The sequence below is a fragment of the Bombus affinis genome, chromosome 4 (assembly GCF_024516045.1).
Source record: "Bombus affinis isolate iyBomAffi1 chromosome 4, iyBomAffi1.2, whole genome shotgun sequence".
NCBI classification, from domain to species: domain Eukaryota; kingdom Metazoa; phylum Arthropoda; class Insecta; order Hymenoptera; family Apidae; genus Bombus; species Bombus affinis.
The window spans coordinates 15,156,520-15,179,440 of record NC_066347.1 but is presented as its reverse complement, the minus strand read 5'-3'; the positions used below and the strand labels follow the sequence as shown (position 1 = coordinate 15,179,440).

The following is a 22,921-nucleotide window of genomic DNA, read 5'->3' as shown; positions in this document are numbered from 1 at the left end:
TAATTTTGTTAATTAATTTATTTTCCAATTGTAATAATAGTAAAATTAATAAAAAATGTACATTTGAAATGTTGAGCCACAGTCGAGTTGATTTGTATTGAGCGCCACTTGTACTATATCTTTCTCGCTAGTACTCGCATTTGCTGCTTGTTCGTATATAAGGGTCCTCTATAACGGAATTTAGCGAAGCGTTCCTTCGAGCTACACCGCGGAGCCACAGTCGGAGTTCTTAGTAACTTTTCATGCTCTGAGGAAAGTCCCTGGACCGTGGGCAGAAAGTGCCGTAGCGCTATCTGCTACTAGCCTCCTGTCGTCTTTCTCGGCTGTAGGGATAGGAAGCTTCGGCAGATCCTTTTCGAGTTAGGATGGGAGTGTATTGGTCAAATAAAAGTAATGTGTTAGAGACGAAAAATTCTAGGTTAGAATTTCCGTGTCCAACTAAACGGGGCTCATAACGAAGGGAAGCTTCCATTTTTGTTTTTTTTTTCTTTATAATATTTACAACTATTTAACCAGTTAGTTGTTGCGATTTCTTTGAAAACTTTGAAAAATGTGTAACTAAAATATGTCGCAAGCGACGACCAGTATACTCGTAAAAAACAGCTAACTGGTTAAATATATCTCATTACCATACTTAAAATAATAAAGATAAAAATTATTGTTGCAAAATTTTATTGATATTATACTTTTGTTACAAAAGATCGTCAAACTGTAATTGGCTAAATAGTCGGTACATGATACCTGTGTAAGCACCGTACTTTCAAAATTTGCATCGTTACACTTAGCAAAAACTATTACTTTGGTTCGAAAATATAAGTTGGACGTACGAAAAAATTTCGCTTAAATATGTAATATATCGTTCGAAAGTTACTAAAGTCGGATCATCATCAGGATGACGCCTCGTTGTTCTTATAAAAACACTGGAAGATCGATATATGTATTAAATTTTGTTTATTCGATTTGCTTGAATTTTCTTAAATTCGAAGAATGTTTTATCACTTACGTTCTTTGCCACTTCTGACAGATTGTTCGCCATTGCAGCACCTGTTTGTTGCACCATATTGTAAAAATATCCTTTCTTTTGCAGTAAAACATACGGATGATCATATTCCTAAAAAATTAACATTGGAAGACAAGTCTATCACATTTCTCAGAGATAATAATCAAACGATTTTTTAAATAATTCAACTTATAATTACTTACTACTAGACAACCCTGATCCATCACAAGTATCTTATCGCTATCCATTATGGTATTTAATCTGTGCGCTATAGTAATGACAGTGCAATCCACAAATTTCTTTCTGACCGTCTGTTGAATCAGGGTATCAGTCTGTGGATCAACGTTGGCAGTAGCTTCATCGAGGACCATAATTTTATTATTTCGAACGAGTGCTCGAACAAGGCATAATAATTGACGTTGTCCAACGCTGAAGTTCGAACCCTCTTCCGATACTTTACTGTTCAAACCTGCCGCCATCTCTGAGATCGTTTCTCTTATTTCTACTTCCTCTAAAGCCTCCCATAAAACGTTATCAGAATATTCATCGAAAGGATCTAGATTTCGTCGAAGACTGCCTCCGAATAGAACTGGTTCCTGAGGTATAATACTGATTTTCGAACGAAAGTCATGCAATGCAATTTCATTCGTAGGTATATCATCTATAATTATTTCTCCCTCTACGTATGCTAACCGAAAAAGAGCGCTGATTAAGGATGTTTTTCCAGCACCGGTTCTTCCAACAACTCCCACTTTTTCTTTAGGTTTGATCACGAAACTGATACCATTTAAAACATAAGTACTTTTAGGGCCGTATTTTAATTTCACGCCTCTGAATTCGACCAGACCATTCGTGGGCCATTCCTCGGGCGGTTTCTTTTCCGGTATACTATCCAAGAACGGCTCTTCTTCCAGCTTACTGTACTCCAATACTCTTTCGACAGAAGTCATTTGATTCTCCAGTTCACCGGTTTGTCTTATACCCCACTGTAAAATTCCAACGACTGCGCTAACCTGCGTGATTACTAAACCGATATCCCCGGCAATAGCGAGATCTTCGAATACGAAAAACATGATGGTGATCACCGCTATGTAAATCAAACAAAATGCCTCGATATAAAGACCGAAAGCTCGTGAAAGAGAGATGAATATAAACCACGTTGAAGTGTGCAGATCCTGATGATTGTCAAACTCCGTGGTTACTATCTTTTCAGCTTTGAATGCTCTGATTGTCGTTAAGCCTTGCAAAGTGGCACCCACATGATCGAACACTGGTGAACGGGCTAAAAAATATTCCTATTAATCGTCTTAAATTGACGGACGAGATCGAGAAAGTTTATAAAATTAATCGCTCTTATCAATGGCGTGGTTACTTACTTGTACCCTCCATTCGTTTAACAGCGCGACTAGTTGAAATGTACACGACTCGCATATAGTAAAAAAGAACTATAATAACGCAAGTCGGTATCAACAACCACACGCTTACTGTACCAAGGATCACTATGGTCCCCATAAAATTTAGAAACATTATGATAACATCGAACATGGTGAAAGGCATTTTCTTATCGATAATACCAATGTCCTTAGAAAACCTTGAAACGAAAATAAAATTATCAATTAATTATTGATCTCACAAGTAACGTGTGTAGTAAGCAAGATGTCGCGAACGTGTAAATTTGTACCTGTTTAATATTCGACCAGCGGGATTCGTGTTGTAAAAGTACATCACAGCACGTACGATACTACGGAACATCTGTGCGTGTAGATTTTTCGATGCTCGCATGCAAACTGCGTAATACGTAAACGTCTGTACGACGTAGATACAAGCAATGCCCATAGTTAGACCGCTATAAATATAAATAATTCCATTGCGAGACAATGGTCCGGACCATTGAAAATCCATCGTGCCATTATCGCTTCTAACCCACGATGCCATCTCCGTGTTTACCCAAAATGCGACCAGATAGTCGCTGCCACTGGCTATCGATTGGCTCGATATAAACATAATCGTCATCAAAAGAAACAGAAATATATTTCTACTTGCTTTCCAGTAGGAAAAGAAAACATTGCTAGACATTTTGCCCTTCGACCTGGTTTCCGCCACCTCGACAGGTTCTTGTTCCGCGACTGCGTCTTCTTCTTTTTCCGTTTCCCCCATCGTTCGCTTCTTCTCCATTTTGGTTTCAGCTTCGCCAAATTCTTCTTTATCCTCAACCTCTTCGAAGACCTTCATGGAATCTAAATTCATACTTTGCAACTCCTCGAAGCTCCCTTTCGCTTGAATGCTACCATTGTTCATTACGATTATTTGATCGGCGGCTTTCAAGTATTGTATCTGGTGAGTGACTAGGATTATAGTTTTGCCTTTGAGAAAACCACATATACATTCATCCACGATGCGACTACCGACATGCGTATCGACCGCCGATAAAGGATCGTCCAGAAGATAAATATCGGCGTCAGTGTATAACGCTCGCGCTAGATTAATTCGAGCTCGTTGACCGCCGCTTAAATTGATTCCCCTTTCCCCCGCCATGGTTCTGTCTTTATGCGTAAATAGATCTATATCGCGTGTCAATTGACACACACGAATCACTTCGTTGTAACGAGTTTCATTCATCGACTGTCCAAAGAGAATATTCTGTCTGATAGAGGAAGCGAAGATCCATGGTCGTTGATCGGCGAAACTTATTTTCCCGCTAGTTTCTAGCACTCCTTCTGTCAATGATAATTCACGCAGTATTGCTTGCAACAAACTGCTCTTTCCCGAGCCTATCTGTCCGATCACTGCTATGAAGCTACCAGCTTGTACTGTTAGGTGGATGTTTTGCAATGTGTCATTATCTCGAGAGTTATCCCATCTGGCAGTGACATTTTTTAAGTAAATAGGAACGGATTGTGTAGCTACTTGATTCTGAACTTTCTGTGGCACAGAGATTTCAGGATACGTCATGAATTTCTCGAGTCGTCTGATAGACACCACTGCTTCCGCTAATTGATGAACACCTGTGCAGATCGCAATATCGTGATCATATCGAATTTCTCTTAAAATTGATTTAATAAAATACAGATTATAAACGTGCGGATTAAATCTCGATTAATAACAAATCTCTGTATGACAATTGTTACATAGCATCGTATAGTACGATGAAATTGATATCACTGCTGTTAGATATTATTGAAAATAATTAACGCTATTGATAAATAATTATCGAAACATATCGCAGGAAGCTGAAAGAAACTGAACGGAAGCGCGCGCCAGAAATGCGCACAGTATGCGTGGTTGCTGTATATACGTTTTCCTAAGTCTAATAAGTTTCACTGTCAATGGATTTAACAGATTTTTTAGCACGAAACAGTATAGATCGTTTAGATGTTTGAAATATATTGCGTAAAACGTTTTGATGTTGTTTCAACACTGAGTAACTTTTAAAAAGTGATTAATCCAATATATCAATAAAATCAACAGAAAATGTTCTGTCGATAACGAAAAAATATATTATTGACTGCAGATGGCATTGGTGTATGCCCGATATATATGCGGCGTATCGTACCCACAGATCATTTCGTGGATGTCACCTATAAGCGACGCTCGTACCCACAGGTCATCTTTTAGGCGCCGCCTATAAGCGGCACCCGAAGCGACGGGTTAAAGAAACAAATGTTTTACTGAATATCGGATGATCAGAAGGTAACTTACTTATAGCAAAGCCGGTAGTCATAGAATCTCGTAGAATAGTGTAAAATGCTGTAGTCATAAATACTTTCTCAGCATCTACATTATTCCCAGTTAAAACATAAGTTAATATGGCAATAAATAAGCCGACTCGAGGAAAGTACATATCAAGCGTTAAACCAATTTGTTCTACGATCGAATACTTCTTTATCACGTCCACTTCTTTCCTGGAAATAGTATAAATAATAGTTTGTCGACTTTATCTTACAAAACGTGGTATATACGAGTTATTTTCTTACCGTCTAGCTTTTTCGACAAGAAGCGAGTATGGTACTTCCCAAACATACATTTTAATTACTTCTACTCCATTAATGATTTGATTCATCAATCTTAGCCTATTGTCAGTTTTTTTAGCCGACACGGAAGTCAAACGAGACACTTTTCTTCCAAGAAATACTGAAAAAAAATGACAAGTTCATAAATTACTCGAAGGATCGTCTAAAGATAAATATAAATAAACTCGGTTAATTATTAATTGTGTTTACGAACTTAAATCGGGGTAATGTCTGTTCATTTGATTTTTAATACGAAGTTAATATCGAAATGGCAAAAGAAATACTATAGTTACTATAGTTATAAGGCGATAGCCTTATGATATGCTTATTTTTTTCATACTTACTCTGCAATGGTATACATAATAAAAATGCTATCATTCCTGTGATTGCGCCCAATCCAATTTCACGAAATGTAAGATACGCTATCACAAAAACTTGAAGTGGACCAATCCATAAGTAATGAATACCAATGACAAAGTAATCGAGCCTATTGACGTCGTTGCTTAAGAAATTGACCATCTGAAGATAAAGGATACAGCATAGAATATAGAACATAAATAGTAGAGAGACAGAATAAATTGTGGTTAATTCGTTCTGCACCTGTCCGACAGATGTTTCATTTTCAAGAACAGAATTAGACAATCTAAGTATCTTCCTGTAAATTAAAGTACAACAAGCCACTCTAACTTTCATTCCTACGTGTGTAAATGTTTGTATGGCCCAATGAATGATCACAGCATCTAATAAAGGCACGATACAAAAAGCCGCGGCATAATAATGTATACCAGTACTCCAGTCTTGTCTGTTCCCTGAGAAATAACGTAATATCCTGGCGAGTAGAAACGGCTGCACGATTCTGAAATAAAATACGATTCTATTGCTAATTTTTCTTTCGTTTCTTTAACGCTATCGAGTTAAAACTCTCATTTTTTTCCCAATAAACAAATTTTGCCAAACTTATTCCCAATTGCGTGCAGAAGTTTCCGATCGGATACATCTGTTTACACTTTATATCAAGAAGCGATATTTTAAAGCATCGGAGGATCCCTACTTTCTTTTTATCTAAAACATTTGAATATGATGTATAGCCACGTAACAGTGTTTATTTTGTTGTGCTGTTTTCTTTCCCTCGCTATATCTTCGATTAACATTTTATTGGATATTGGTTTTGAGATACAAACTGAAAAATCTACCTGGCCAGAAACTTCTGCATATCACTAGACGTATAATATTAGAGATAATCCGATAATACAGTACTTCTGAATTACTTGCAGTCGATAAAATTATAATCTGTATTTAAATTGAAAGAAATTTTAAAATAATAATCTTCCGATCGCACTGATTCTATATCTGCACAGTGTATCGAGTTATAATTAAATTGTTGTATTTGTTACTGTACCGTATGCCAAATTCTAGAACAAATAGCCCTAGTCCACCGTTAATGAGTATTTTACCGAAGCATTTGAACAGTACCCTAAATAAACTTGGCTTCGAATTGTCTTTTTTCTTCTCACATATTTTCACCTCGCGCTCCCAATTTTTTACGATACGCTGACCCAAATAGCTGCTCTTGTCTTCCCGCAATGGCGAATACAGATCATCCTCCTCCAATTCTTTCTTATAACCGATAACGAACAGCTTGAGGATCCACCTGTTTATTAAATAATTAATCGAATTAAATTCCACTTAATCAACGATCGAATTCCATGGAATCGTTGAAATGAAATGAAATAACAAACTCTGGGAAAAATATAATATAGTATATAATTGAATTATGTGAAATTATCTGAATTACCAAAATGTAAGAATGGACAATGGATTGGCATTTTGGCGCGGATTATTCACTTCTTTCCTCTCACTTTTATCCATTTTCGCAGGCGCAACCGTTTTTGGTCATCTCAGAGTATTTAGAAAAATTCTGTATATCGTGTTTATCTCATTGCCTGAAACGAAGAAGCGACATATTTCCTATGGTTCAACGTTATCAATAAAAAAACATTGTTACGTATATACGGCAACAATTTTTATACGATCAAATTGCATAGCCTTATTCCTTATATATATATTTATTTTGTAAAAAATCGATAGAAATAATCTCATCTACTTTCAACATTTCACCGACGTTATTTAGTAACGATATTTACGTAGCCGGTTTTATCGATTGCGAAGCAAAGGAAATTATCGAAGAGAAAAATCAAAATCTTTTGAACTGAATTTTTAAAATACGCGTGGTCTTACGCAGACAGCGTCGCACGCAAGAGGCTCGTCAACAGCGATTCAACAGATTTTATAAGTTTTTCGTGTGTGCATGTGATTACGAGGCTGTATATTATCGTACAGAAAATTCCTCTGTTACAGAAATTCTTTCATCATCGTACATGCGTCCTCCTCATTTATCAGTACACATGTATTATAGACCATGTTTATGACTCTATTCAAGGTCATCGGTAGCATCGAATCCTTCGCTGCAAAAGGTAATTCCACGCTTCCTTCTATGGACCGAGTTTCTACATAATTTTTCTTTCATTTATCAAGGAGAATTCATACAATCGCCATTCGATCAACGCTTCTCACATACAGTCGACTCCGCGTAGTTTATCCTCCATAAACGAGCCATACAGAAAATAAATTGAGTAATACCATCAAGGTTTATTAGTTGCTACGTAAAAAATTAAATGTTATGCAACTACATATGCCGAAAAAGTCTCTGTAAACAGAATTAATCAAATTTCTTCAGATTTAATATGATTGATTTAAATGTCGAATATGGGGGTTTTTAGCATATTAAATATATGCGTATAGTGGTAGACGAAAGATAAGCTTTATTCGAAAAAAAAAAAAAAAATCATAAATGTGAATTAAATACAAAGAAAAGTTTGTCAATTGATCGATCAAAAATTCCATAGTTTACGACTTGAAAATAAATCTCAAACGACATTTTTCTACGCGAACTTTCACTATTGTCTCGATAATATAAAGAAAAGTTTGTCAATAAATCGATCAAAAATTCCATTGTTTACGACTTGAAAATAAATCTCAAACGACTTTTTTCTACGCGAACTTTCACTATTATCTCGATATCGAGAATCGTAGCTTATAAATATCGCTCACCTTGTCTTAATATCTGGTCTAGCTCGAAATAGATGATTGTTATCGATATGGTAAAAAATATTTGGTATAAAAGTTATTAACGCTCGTAATACGTCTACTTTGATCTTCATCTTTTCACAACACTGTATGTATATTTGTCAAATATCGTTACGTTCGTAGATACGCACGCGTGTATTTGACAAATGATAATAGTTTTTACGCATGTAATATTCGTTCAGTCTGTACCACACAGTCTACACTTGACAAATAACGAACAATGGGTTCCCAACGAACTCTTTGTTACAGTGTTTATACGTATCCGCATGTGTACAAGGAAAACATTGAAAATAACCACGATCGCAGAGGGAATTACAAATCATTCCAGTGCTCAGCTAAACGGAATAAAGAATCACGCGAACTATTAGCTAAGAAGCTAAGATTGCTCAGACGTCTCCAGAAGACTTAGAAGAAAGCACCCGAGTGATTTACTCGCTCTTCGTCAATAATACGTATAAACATAAAAGACACTGGTGCGTTCTAACGATTGTCGAGAAATGTTAGGTTATCCCATAAGTTCGTGCCGACCTTTGTGTATACATACATACATATACATTTCATATTTTAAAGAAAAGCAAGAGAACTTTTATCGAGACGGAATAACGAGAAATGGGAAGAAGTTGTACAACGAGAGGGGGATTACATTTTTTCATGAAACTGAAAGGTATGCGAACAATCTTAACATATATAACCGCTCGAAAAACGGCACGAACTTATGGGATGACCTGATATAACGAAATCGACACGTTGAATAAAATCTGATTAAAGAAAAGGTAATTAATTTGTAGAACGTTTGTAAAACGTAGACAGTTTGGAATATTTGCAAGGGGGAAATGTAAAAAAAAAATATGTACGATACTTATATTTACGATATTTCAATTATCGATATAATATTTCTTCGCTTGTTCAATTGTTCCGATTTTAATCAATTTATTCCTTTTCTCTTGGCTTCTTCTTTTTCTTCTTCTTCTTCTTCTTCTTCTTCTTCTTTACTCTACTCTTCATTCTACGTAAAATGAGCGCATTTAATAAACTTCCGTGAATTTCAGCTATTTTCATGGTCGTAATTTCTAGATCGGCTCCATGGATTTGGCATTCCATGGATCTCCATATAAAGCAACGTATGCGAATGTACATAACGCTCATTGTACTCGTGTTTCCGGTATGTTACAGATCGGTTGGTGATAAATCGAACCAAGTAAAGGAAGAACAGGTATTCGAATGTCAATAATTTCCTTCTTGGCTCGCATACCTGTTCATCGAATCATTCTTGTTGCAAACATACGATAGTGTTGGAAAGTAAATTAATTGAAATTCAAGTTAGAGGTCGCGTTATTTGGATTTTCTAAATACGGAATTTCCAAAAGAAATAACGTTCGTATAACTTGCAACGAGTGAAGTTAATTAAATAACTGCATAGATTAACTCCAAATGTATCGGCTTGTTTATTATTTATAACTTTTTGAAGAACTGCAAGCTAGAAATGCAAAACAGTAACAAAGATCTGAAAACTGAAAATTTGAAATTCAAAGGACATTACACAAACATTATAGATATTTACATGAAATAATACATATTACAAAATTAATAACCGAGCGCGACAAAACGATGATACAACGCGTTGTCACCATAATCATACAAAATCATTTTCTATGCTTCAGCGTTACGTTGTAAGAGAATTATATTATACGCAATGGTTCTACGCTTCTTTGTGAAAATTTAGATCATGTTACTGTTTCAAAATGATGATTTCCTTTTATAACGAAATATTTTATTCGTGATAATATCCTTTTAGAGTATTGACACTGTAATTCATTATATTTGAAAGCGAAAGTTATAATTATAATATTCTCGTTTCTCAGAAAAATGTACGAAAAAGTTTGCTTCGTCGAAAAAACGATGAACGTTCCAACTTTTGGAACGGGAGACTACATTGCGAAACTTTATAAATTGGATTTATCTTCAAACTACAGAAGCTCTGGTCTATAAATATTCCTTAAAAAAAAGCTGGCGATAATATCAGTAGCTAAAATGTTCATCATTGAACAGGTATTATTTTATATTATAATACGAGGGTTTAATGTTTGTTTGGTACACTGATTATTATGTGTGTCACGCTGTAACTTGATAACACGAGTTTTCTCGTCGTTGAGGTTCAAAGTTGTGTAGTTGATAGAAATGAGGAAATTACGCGACAATGAAGCAACATCTGAAACCTTGGCTGCTCATTCCGTACGTAGAGATTAGTCAATCACACCGGGAAATTTTCCTGCAAACTAAATTAAGTACAGAAGTAAAACGCTTTATAAATCTTACAGAATTCAACACTTGACTGACTTACTTCGCTGATTTTCTATCAAAAATAAATAATTCCTGCAGCGATTATCAATCGCTTTTTAACATACAAATCACACCAAGTTTTATAAAATCAAATATTTTTAACATCTACGTTTGCCGCTTCGTATTTTTTCTTTATCCTCGTGTATCTATATTCAACTAACGAATAAAAGAGCCAACTTTTTATTTATCGAAATTACTTATTTTTATCAAATTTTTATAATTCTAATTGCGAAACAAAGATAGTCGCTCTTTCTCTAAATGCTGCATTTTAATTCCAATTTTAATTCCAAACTATAGAATATATATATTATATAATTTTATAGAATATTACAGCTGCAAGTAACAAATCTCAGTTTATCATACGTACGTTCCATATCTTTCCACCACAGTGACGGTCCCACTTCCTTTTCTCACAGAACGCATGTACGGACGTTTCACACGGTACATCAGAATCACAGAATAACAGATTCCATTTAATCAAACGCTCGATGTCTTTCCATCGACGATTCTCTTTCACTTCGACCTTCCATCGAGTACGCCAGACGCTAAAACCAATCTGAATAAATCCAATTTTCCTATCCACCGCTTGTCCGTACTAATAGCCCACTTTCAACGAACATTTGACGACGAAACATAGCGGAATATCGTGTCGAAGTTGTGATATCTAATTTCGCAACGCATTAGAAAGGATAACGTTTACCGTTAATTGCTTTATTCCACAAGAACTTGATAGGTTTAAATCTGTCTAATGTCGCTCAGGGGAGAACATAGTCTCGATTTTGCTGCTCAAGTCTGAAGAACAAATGCAATTACAATATGGATATATCGTAATCGATGAGTTTAAATTGCGGCAAATGACAGGATAAGAGAGAAATTATCTGTCTGCACGACAGTTGTAAGATAATGATTGAACGAGTCTGTAACGAAGCGTGTGCCCCGGCCAGCCGTCAATTTTCCTACGAAATAATCGTTAATCGATCACTGGTATGAAACGCGGTATGATAACGGCGCGGCGGCGGTCAGTAGTTGTTAAAATCACAACTCGATTAAAACAACGAAGAACTGCGATGAACGTAAGGCGAGCTCTGTGCTCTAGTCGTTTCTATTACATTTTTTTTTTTAACATCGACTTCGTTAAAATCGTTCGTGATATTTCTAGAAAGTTGTCTGGGAGGAGATTGAATTTTCTTGACAATTTCAACGTTATATATCTATACGATGATCTTTATATAGCTCCGATTTTATAATATTAATTGAAATTTGTCAAATATATATTATGTTATAATACGTGCTGTTCAATTTACGTTCAAGGATTTGCTCAATTTTTAATTGACTTGCGATCGATCTTGGAAATTTTCTTATCTTAACAAGGTTTACTTAAAAACTACTAATTCGTATAAAAGACACGCAAAATGCTTTGACTTTTGATTAATATGAAAATAATTTTGTCCCATGCTACGATAGCTCTGCCTCTAAAACGATGATCCTGTTGAGTTGTTGACCAAAATTCCTAACATTTTTGCTAGTTGATTTATTCTATAATATTTTATATCTGATACATTTGTCGAGGTTCCAAGAGAACTGTTTAAAATAATAGTAGTTCTATTATACAATGATGCATTATTCTATTCGTATCTTAATTAACATGAAATACTAACAATAATAATTTTGTAACAATAATCTTTTGCAGATAAAATAGAAGAATTGCTCTTTCATTTACATTCTTTGATTTTTGTTATCCTATGCATATTTATTATTCATTTCATTATTCAATACCACTGTTATTTCTTCTGTTTTGATCTCAGCATGTATGCATTCGCTTCACTTTATAAATTAAACCAAGCAAGATAAAGTGCTCTATTTTGTTTACATCAAAGAGTTTAGGAATTTTGGGAAATTGTTACACGCGTATATTTTTGGTACACGTACATCGTACTTTTCTGTATTTACGTATTTACAAGTTTGTTAATTCGGACCTTTATAAGTTCTATGCAAATAATAATGGCATGACTCCGATCGATGATGGAACGACGAGTACGATTCCACGCTGATTTTGTTTCTAGACGTTTATTTCTATTATCAACATTATCATTATTAATTATAAATGTTACGAATTGATTATAATTTTGTATAGATTTATTATTCTAAAGTTTTTGTATGTTTTCGTGCAAATAATAATGTTGAATTGATTTTATCAATACATGGGCGTTGTGGTTATTATCGTAATTACTATTATCATCGATATTATTGTAATTTTTATCGTGTCGTTTGATATTTTAGCATTCGGAAATTATGAATAATTAAATCAAATTAACTATTTTGGCGTGTGTCGCAGGAAAATATAAACAGAAAAGTGAAAGACGTGTTCTTACTAAACGAAAGGGTTTTTTCGATTTGGGATGCGTGGCCCTTAAGAAAAAAATACACGAAATTCGTTATGTATATGTCCTATCTCAGCGTACATATGGTTATAATGTACATTGACCTGATCGAGGCATTCGGAAATTTAGAATCGATGGTAGGAAACATTATAGATAATACCATAGCAACTGCTACCTATTTTATACTATTTTTGCTTCGATTCAACAAACTGATCGAACACGGGATCGTTACTGTGAGAGAAGAAATTGCTAAGAGTAAGTTTGAAACTGTGGAGGAGATGCGCTTGTACTTCGCGTATCACGACATTTCGGATAAATTCGGTAGATACGCTATTTCAACGACTTTAGTGATAGCAACTCTCTGGTACTTGTCACCTATGCTGCAGTTGTTGAAGCTTGATTCAGGTATTTCTTCATCGATACGTTAATTTAGATACCTTGATAAATTTAATGGTTTAGTTAGAAGTTAATACTATTACCATATAAATATGTACATGAGGATCATTAGATTGTTTGGAAAGTTCATAATGAAATTTTAAAAAACTTTTAAATATTTTATATTTTATTTATATGTCGATAATGATATACTTAATTTTATAAGCAACTGTAACGTTCTTTTTTATCTATCGACTTTTCAGTTCTCTCAGCTTTTTAATTATAAATGAAATAATTTCGAGAGATAAAATGTTTTAATAAATAAGAAATCAGATACCTTTTATCATCGAAGACGATGAAAAATTAAGAGAAGGTACCTAAAAATTGTTAAAATAATTCGGTAGAATATGATAATTGTGATAATGATAATAATACCAATAAATAACAATAATTCTATAGCAAATTACATTAGCTATAAATATTAATAATCTTTAAATTTCTATTACAAACTTACTGGGCAACCCGATTAAAAGTATTACAGTTCAAATAGGATTTAACGTTAATATGATATATCATACCTTGTTTATTTAAAGTGTCTAAATCAGATGAAATTTAGTATTATTTTTACGTTACAAAATTGAAAAATTTTACAAATGTTTTATATTTATTGGCAGATAATATAAAAGATTGTATAGAGCATATGTATATACATTCATATAATAAAAGCCATATGTATAGTTGAATGAATTAAAATATGATATATACGTACAATTTAATAAATTCCAAAATGCGTTTAAAACGAATTTAGGGCGAGAAGAAGCAATTTCATTTCTATAATATTATTTCAGGACAAAGTAATGAATCGTCAAAAGCTTATAAATTGCCTTTCCGAGCTTATGCTTTTCTGGATTATCAAGACGACTTTCAGAACTTCATTATCATGTATTTATACCAGTTTCCACTCATGTTCATTGCATTAAGCCATATAAGCGCCATCAGTTTGTTAGTTAACTTGGTGCTACACATCTGCGGTAAATTCTCAATCTTGTCGTATCGTATACAAAATATTGCCACGAATTCAAACGTTAATTTAGACAGTGTAATCAAAGAATTCGTGACCGCGCATGTAAAACTAATTACGTAAGTATTTATCTCTCTTGCTTTCATTTCTTATTTACATTCTATCGATTATCCTATCGATGTTCTTATTTATCCTATTTCAAACATAATCAAATTTGCTTATTTATCTCGAATATAATTAAAACTTTACATTTTTATACAAATATTTGGAGATAAATAATTCTTCAACCCTAATATACATATGCGTATGTATATTATTTTCATTAAATGACATAGCTTTGCTAGATAAAACAATCACTTTCTCATCCTGGAAAATAGTTCGCTTTTAATCTGATTAGTTTATTTTTCAAGTTTAGCTTTTTTTACCCATCTATAAATTAATATAAACCAGCTTGTACGTGCACGTCATGTTCACTGACTCATTATCGTAACTATATTATATAATATTCGAAATTCCATGCAGGACAGCAAACTCCATCAATTCAGCCCTGCAAGTTTTTCTTTTGGTGGAACTATTGCAAACAACCATTAGAATGGCGACCATCATATACATGATGCTTCTAGTACGTTTATCGCATTTATCGTTTACTTTGTTTATACTTATAATTATAATACTCGATTCGGACTTTACTGGAGTATAATTTATAAAAAAAAAAAAAAAACATACATGTATATGTAAATTTAGATATAGAAACTCTATTTGTAACATTTCTAGCTATTTAATCTTAGACATTAATTTTGTTCGCATCTTAATTCCAAGTGATATAATTTTCAGAATCCCTCGGGAAGTTTCGTGAGCACTTTGACTTACGGTTTATACATTTCGATAATTATATCGATGTTATATCTATACTCTTTCATAGGAGAACAATTGTCAAACGAAGTATCTATCATTCGTAGTTGTGTACAAGTGTCTTCAACCAGATAGATTTTCCTATCTACGACAAAAAGAATAACTTTTAACAAAATTAAAATATTCTTTGATAACAGGACTTTTATTGTAGTAGAAAAACTCGGACGTAGAAAAAATCAGACGAAAAATGACGCAAAGAAGCAGAATTAAGTGATCTTTAGCATTAAAATTTTCAAAGGTTGCAGATTGTTTAATATCACGATTACCAAAACTATGCAAGTGCCAGTGACAAAATTAATATTGATTTTTAATTAAATGGAAATATAATTATACGTAGCTACACTGGCTAATGAAAATATTTGAACGCATAAACTTTTGCGTTCGTATTGTACGTATCACGTAAAATCTGTTTGCTTGGATACTTTTGCACGCATTTTCCACCCTTTTGAAACTGTTATAAAAAGAAGATTAAAAATGTGATTAAAATTACATTTAGTCGATGAAAGTGAGCGAAGCATTTTATGCTACGGACTGGAATAATTTATCGCTGCATAATCAAAAGTTATTGCTTCTGGTTATGTCTCTTGGACGACAGACATTGCACGTTACAGCTGGAAAATTTTATACCTTCTCATTGTACGGTTTTATCGATGTAAGTAAATATTGAATATATGTGTGTATGGTCGTAGTTATCTCCGATAATTCTTCGTCTTTGACACGAGCCGATGTGTATTCAATAAATAATTATATACAGAATATCAGAAACTACATTGATGATATTTATACGATCCATTCTAGACAATTTCTATTATCTGCCGAAAATATTTGATTTGAATCCTTTAGTTACATTTTATCAATATGCTACGTGCATTGTGGCAAACATTTTTCAATTTCATTAGCACCGTGACGAGACTCTACTTTGATCACCACAATGGTAGAATTCAAAACATATTTGAAAATATATATAGAAATTACAAGATATTTAGCAAATGTTGAAACAGTCGATTATTCATTGTATTAGGTTATCCCATAAGTTCGTGCCGTTTTTCGAGCGGTTATATATGTTAAGATTGTTTAAATACCTTTCAGTTTCATGAAAAAATGTAATCCCCCTCTCGTTGTACAACTTCTTCCCATTTCTCGTTATTCCGTCTCGATAAAAGTTCTCTTGTTTTTCTTTAAAATACGAAATGTATACACAAAGGTCGGCACGAACTTATGGGATAACCTAATATCAATGAGCCACCATATTCAATATATTTGTAGTAAATATTTTGCAATTTTATGTACAATTTCAGATCGATTTCCAATTTTACCGATATAATTATGTCTCGTTAGAACGCTGATGGGATTTGAAAAAGTTTCCTACAATGTACACAATATGTTCGTAACAAATTTTCTGTGATAAGTGTTTAAGTACTTTCAGGTCTGAGTTGACTGTTGGTATTAAGTTACTTCATTCTAAAATATCGTATTTTTATTTGCATTCTGTGTTGTATACAGATTGATTAAAAAAAAAAAGATTTTGGAATTTTTAGGGCAGATAGTACTTGAGACAAATGGAGGAAAAACGTCCTAAAAATATCTGAACCCTTTTTTTAAGGATTAAGATTCCAATTCGAAAACAGCTTTTTCTTTGTGATCTTGCTATAAAATTTACTGACGAAGAATGTCTACTTACATGTTCGTTTCAGTGTTCCGAACGGAACATTGTAAACAAATAGTACTCGACTGTATTAGTTTCAACTTTTCATCTCAAACAGATCTTATTATTTGTGTGTTTATGTATTGTGTTAACAGGTTATGAAAACCTCGTTTGGATACGTTTCTCTTTTACGAACTCTCATTTAATGTAACATGCACACAGACTGTGTTATAAACTAAAACAGTGCAGTCAACGTCTAAACATTATAAGGTATTATAAATAAATGTTTCAATCCTATTTTGTAGTATATTTAATTACCATTATTTCATATTTCGCAAAATTTGACATATGATTCTACGTTTGAAAATTTTAAGAAATTCAATATATTTTTCTGTACAACAATAAATAAAATTGCATATAAGACAAAGAAAGTTGCGTAAAGAAATTTTACTGATTAGAATTAATATTGTGAAATGATAAAAATTGTTTGTGCGACAGAAGTCCCTTAATGATTCACTAATATTATTAAGTATCAAATTTGTAAATCGAGATTTACGATTTTTTATGTCATCTTCTTGTATGAACGAATGAACCTATGGAAATGAATAATTTGTTTCTTGAAAGTTGAATATTAATCACGTACTCGTGTAATGAAATTTAGAGAATCAATTTAGCTTTCGACGAGCTTAATTGGTAAATTGTTGTACAGAAGGATATTCAGATTTTAAGTTGTCAGTCGTTCACATTATGCACCTTTTACCTTATACCACTCACATACTTACGTAGAGTTCGCTATTTTAGCGAATTTGCTTTCTACGAAATTGGACGTACTATTTAAAAATAAAAAAAAGACAAAATTCATCTTCCTACGTTAATGTAATCTTCCTTCGTCAACTTCATGTGTTTTATATTATATATATCCTTTATCTTTATTTATATGCAACGTGTTGATAGAAGAACCGATATATCGTGTGAGAAAATTGCTTCGCCACTTAGAAGGTTAACTACAAATCAACAAGTATCATCCATAAAATGGCCTTGTAACGCAAACAAATATGTCCATCTAAGTTATTGAGAAGACTACATGTACACGTATTATTTTTATGAAACATGTTCATGCCACGAAGTGCAAAAATCATTATATGAAAATATTACAAAAAAAAGAAAAGAGCAAAAAGGAGAGAAGATGAAAGTACCACTTCAAGAGACTTGACAGAACGAATGTAATTGCGACTTTTATTGGAAAATTGCCAGTGAGGTGTTAATTGTAAAATAATTATTGATTCAAACTGTAATGGAGCACGTGTCCACGATTACGTATCAATTTTCGTATGAAATTACCACTTATCGATTGCGCGTACGAAACAGCGTCGCAGCGGAACCACAACTCAATTACATAGCATAGGAACGCAACGAACGCAATATATCTATCACTTTGCATCGTTCAATTCTATAGACGTCATTTAGGAGAATAAAGGATCCTTTGTTACAGCACCGCCACTGTTGCAATCAAGCGTCCGACATCACATTTTCACGTTGTATCATGCATTTCCAAATTTCAACACGCATCTGCAATTTTTCATGTAGTTCCACAGATTTCTATGCGATACCACGTATCCCCGATTCTCCGCGTGTATTTTAAAAACGGATCTTTATTCATTTTATTCGCGTTATTCACCTTTGTTCACTTTATTCACTTTACTCACTTTATTCACCAATATACTAATATATAAACGTTCACTCAGCCTTCAATCGAGTATCATTCAAAATTCTAATTCTTAATTAATATAGATGTATTCTTGATTCCGTTTTTTATCTGAGTTAAAGTGGACCACGATCGATATATATATAGGTATATGTACGTACATAAATCTGTTACGTTCATATCTTTTTCGGTCGTTGGCAGGTTAATTGGAATTTTATGAATGTTAGATGCAAGAGAGATTTACGACATTTATTTTGAGAGTAACTCATGTCAACGTACTTTTCTTGCAAATGAATACCTAGGTAAACATTTGCGAGTCTTTACCTATTTCTCGACCGACGTTGTCGCAAACAGAAGCAGTTTACGTATAGCAAACATACGGAAAGATACCAGCAATTTTAAATTGTACTGCTTCCTTTGTCTTCGTCATCGATAAATATGATACCGAGTTTCATGCACCGATTATTATACAATTAGATATCTTTTTTATACAATTATGGATGTTTATGCGTATATAGGAAATTTAATATATTACCCGAATCACGTTAACCCATTCAGGACCCAACTTTTTCCACCATAGAAAAAATTTCTGGCGAGCTTGTCGAAATGCTACTTCTCCTCCGATTTCGATGATTTTGAAATATGTCGTAAAGCCCAACATTTAGAACAACTTTTTCCTATATATGTATACATATACAAATCTTGCAGTTATACGCAAAAATATTCCGCCGTTTGTGTTTAGTTTTCAAGCTGGTTTGGGTTAGTGTACATAGTTACATAGTGCTAGATCCGACGCAGACGGTGACTTTTGTCCACGCGATATCACTGTGATCATATGTCTGTCAAATCTATATCTGTCTTTATCGTCCTTAACCGGGAAAACAACGAAAGACGTATAACCCGGCCATTGCGCCACCCGTGGGTCTGTCTCCGGGCGAGTCAACGATTGTTGCCTTTCTGACGAGATCAAAAGTGCTATCAACTATGTATCTACATAGTTTAACGGAATTCATTTTTCCACTTTGTTTGCCAAATATAAAAAACATGTAATTAGTTTCAACGTAAAGCGTAAAAGCTTCAAACGATATACATAATTTATTACAATATATAAGGAACACAGTGCTAAAAATATACCAACTCATCAATATTTGAACATTTTGAAAATTTAGGAAAAGATTATATCACTGTTCAGAGAATTAATAAAGAAAGAATTAATGCGTATTATAGAATTGGTTAGGGAGAACAAAAAAGTACTAGATTTCGAGCGTTCGATTAATGTACGTATCAACGTTTATTATTTTTATTATTTTGTCAACACTGCAGTTGCTTGTTCTTTTGTTTGACATCTCTGGTGTCAGTTGTGACATTTATTGGTTAGAATAAAACCTTTTAGAAAGGAAAATGCCTCGTGGAAAAGAACTTTCTATTACAGAAAAAGCAATGATTGATTCTTTTCACATCGAAGGCAAGAGATACGGTTATATTGCGAATGTCTTGAACAAAGAGTGCAATTGTAGATAATATCACAAGGAAACGTAATCATGGAGAAAAGAAGCGATCAGATCGATCGAAAAAATTATTGTCACGAGATGAACGTAAAATGCTGAGAATAACATCTAATTCATCAGTTATTGACCAGTTAATGATCCAGTTATTGATCAGTTAAAATGAATGTAATTTAGATGTGTCAACAAGTACCACTTACCGGCGCATTTTAAAATCACTGAACACTTATTTCGAGAATGGAATCAGTACTAAAATTAGAGACTGCTGATAAAGAAAAAAGATTTTTATTTACAAGGGAAAATTATGATTCTTTTTATCCCCTAATGGTGTAATGCATTTTTTAATAATAATTTGTCTTGGTGGTTTTTCATCAAACACATTTTAGGGGCGGTTCCGTCATGATTTGGGCGAGCTTTTTAGCTTCTGGCAAAAGCTCCGTTGCCTTTAGCTCAAACAGAATGAATAGTATTGATCATACGCATATGCTGGGAAATTATTTAAAATCTTTTTTGGATAGAAAATAATGATTAAAAATTAATTTTTGTACAAGACGATGCAGTCTTAAAGCAGACTACAGTTTACGCTAGTTGTCGTTTTTGAAATCGATAATTAAATTTTCGACTAATTCGTAAAGGAGGAAATTGTTAAAATTTATTATTAAAAATATTTGTACCTAACAATTAAAACGAATAAATTTTTCTGTCAGTATATTTATGAAACAGTAATTAAGTAACATTCTGCTTTATTTTTAATTTACTACCTTAATTTTAGTCAATTCCTTAAATATTTCTTTTTATGATCGTATTTAACATAAGAAAAAAATATAAGAGCATAATTTTTTCTAAAACGTCAAATTATTAGAATTTATTGGTCGTAAATTTATAATTTGCACTTCAGAATTTGCATTCTAACGATAAATATAAATAAGTTTCTCTCCATTCTTTGACTCACCCGTTCTAACAAATCGATAATATAACCACATTTATTTATATATTCAAAATTTTAGAGTTATGTATATCTAAGCAGATAAAGAACTGATAATTAAAGTTCTTTTTCCATTTAAAAGAATATGATTTGAAAAAACTGATTAAACAAATTTACACCAAAATAATTTGAACAATTAGAATCTTTAATTCATGATTACTATATATTTAATCATTCAAATACATATTGAAAATACATTTAATGCAGAATTAATTTTGACTTATCAATAGGTCAACTCGAAAAAGCGAATACATTTTTCTGTGATGTTTTTCTAATTTTATGACTTAAACAAGTATCGAGTTTAACAAATTTAATCGGAAAAATTAAAATTAGTGTCATTAATACGTATCAATCGTTGAAACAATCATGTAACACAGTACTCACCGTAAACGTTTGGTATCACCACGAAGTATGTTCAATAAATAACGCTGCACAATAGTTTCGAAACACTTAGCGACATCCAAATTTTCCGCGCATCCGCACTTCGTGTACTAGCGTTTTACCAACTGAAGAACGAGTAAAAGGTTGCAATCTTTATATATACCGTGTCACGCGGCCGTTGCCTGGCGTGTGTAGTATTGATGAAGGTATGTACTTAAAACGTTTGCTTTATTGTTATCGTTTTAAATATTATCTGACTTTGTCTCTTTTCAACATGTATGGGTTCAAGCGTGCGGTATCATTTACAACTATCAGGCATATACTTTTGCTTAATAAGTTACTGTTTCGTAGAGCTATCGAGTTACGAAAGACTATATTGAAAGAATTTCGCTTGTATGTGTCAAGGCAACGAACTATCAACTAGAGAATGTATCTTGGGAGAAAGTCAATCGAATGTTTGAGACATCGTGATCGCACTGCGTAGATGAACTCGCAACGCTATCTGTGAACAAAGAATTAAATTACAAACGAATAGTTCTCAAAGCTTGGGGCAATTTACGGGGCAATACTGTATTTGAATATCAGAAATGATCATTTTAATATACACACACTCATTACACTATCGCGTGAATTGTTTTTAATATGAATTTAGCTTCGACAATTCTAACAGGAGACACCTTCTATAAACCGGGAATGAAATATAAACTGACCGGTTGCATACTCAAACGGAAAAATGTATATTGTTAAAATATTTACCAAGGGCGATGAGATATGAGAAAGAAATGTATCAGATAGATGCTTTGTTAATTTTTGGTTATTTTCTGTAATGTATTCGTGTAAACTTTTTAGAGCATTGTGCTGTCTCGCCTTCGCGTTATTTTTTTTCTCAACAACTTTGCACGTGTGAACCCGTTTTTGAGCAGGAAGACAAAGCCTTTACCAACCAAGGAAAATAAGACACCGACAGGTGGTGCGGAGCTCCACCCACCCTTGGACCGGAATGATCAAGAAAAGGGAGTTTAGAAAAGTTTTCGAAGCAGAATATTTATTAATTTTCGAGAAATATTATTTTGCTGTTCCAACCGGTTAATTTTGAACGAAAAATACAAGTCTTTGAATAAGCAATCGTTTTGAATTACAGAAGTAATCAATTCAATCTTCGCGGTCTCCGGTAAACACAGTGATTCAGCATTTCACGGAAACCAACCCACTCATCTTTTCCCTAAAGTCACGAGTAGATGTAACACAATAGTTTTTATGATGTTAGTATGATTTTTTATGGTATTCACTTTTATGATGTTACCGTATAAGATAATTAGTTTTGTTTTACGTGATTTTAATACACAGTATTGATGGCTCACAAAACTATTTAAACGCTTAAATTAGAGAAATCTTTTATGAATTGATTTATTGTGTGCTACACAGAATATTTTGAAATTTCAAATTTACAAGATATTTATTGCAAACATAAAGTTTGCGAAATCACAAAAGTATTTGAACAATAAATCATTCGT

At 33.2% G+C, this 22,921-nt stretch overlaps 2 protein-coding genes across 5 annotated transcripts; one reads left to right on the top strand and one right to left on the bottom strand.

The window, feature by feature from the left end:
- Positions 1–655: 655 nt before the first annotated feature.
- On the bottom strand, positions 656–21,552 carry LOC126915403 (probable multidrug resistance-associated protein lethal(2)03659). 4 transcript variants are annotated; one of them, XM_050720053.1, is made up of 12 exons: positions 21,411–21,552; positions 6,806–6,953; positions 6,410–6,661; positions 5,611–5,866; positions 5,355–5,529; positions 4,975–5,131; positions 4,700–4,902; positions 2,682–4,005; positions 2,377–2,591; positions 1,204–2,282; positions 1,004–1,111; positions 656–920 (listed from the first exon to the last, which is right to left on the bottom strand). In XM_050720053.1, exons 2-12 carry the CDS (start codon positions 6,877–6,879, stop codon positions 888–890), a joined length of 3,876 nt encoding a protein of 1,291 aa, XP_050576010.1. In that variant the 5' UTR covers positions 6,880–6,953; positions 21,411–21,552; the 3' UTR covers positions 656–887. The 4 variants fall into 4 exon arrangements, with proteins under 4 accessions (XP_050576010.1, XP_050576012.1, XP_050576011.1 ...); XM_050720055.1 differs by lacking the exon at positions 21,411–21,552 and adding an exon at positions 19,072–19,615; XM_050720054.1 differs by lacking the exon at positions 21,411–21,552 and adding an exon at positions 8,122–8,973.
- On the top strand, positions 11,042–17,128 carry LOC126915415 (uncharacterized). The gene is made up of 7 exons (XM_050720089.1): positions 11,042–11,570; positions 12,833–13,283; positions 14,102–14,393; positions 14,797–14,896; positions 15,109–15,216; positions 15,683–15,838; positions 16,987–17,128. The coding sequence occupies exons 1-7, from the start codon at positions 11,484–11,486 to the stop codon at positions 17,035–17,037; spliced, it is 1,245 nt and encodes a 414-aa protein (XP_050576046.1). The 5' UTR covers positions 11,042–11,483; the 3' UTR covers positions 17,038–17,128.
- Positions 21,553–22,921: the final 1,369 nt, after the last annotated feature.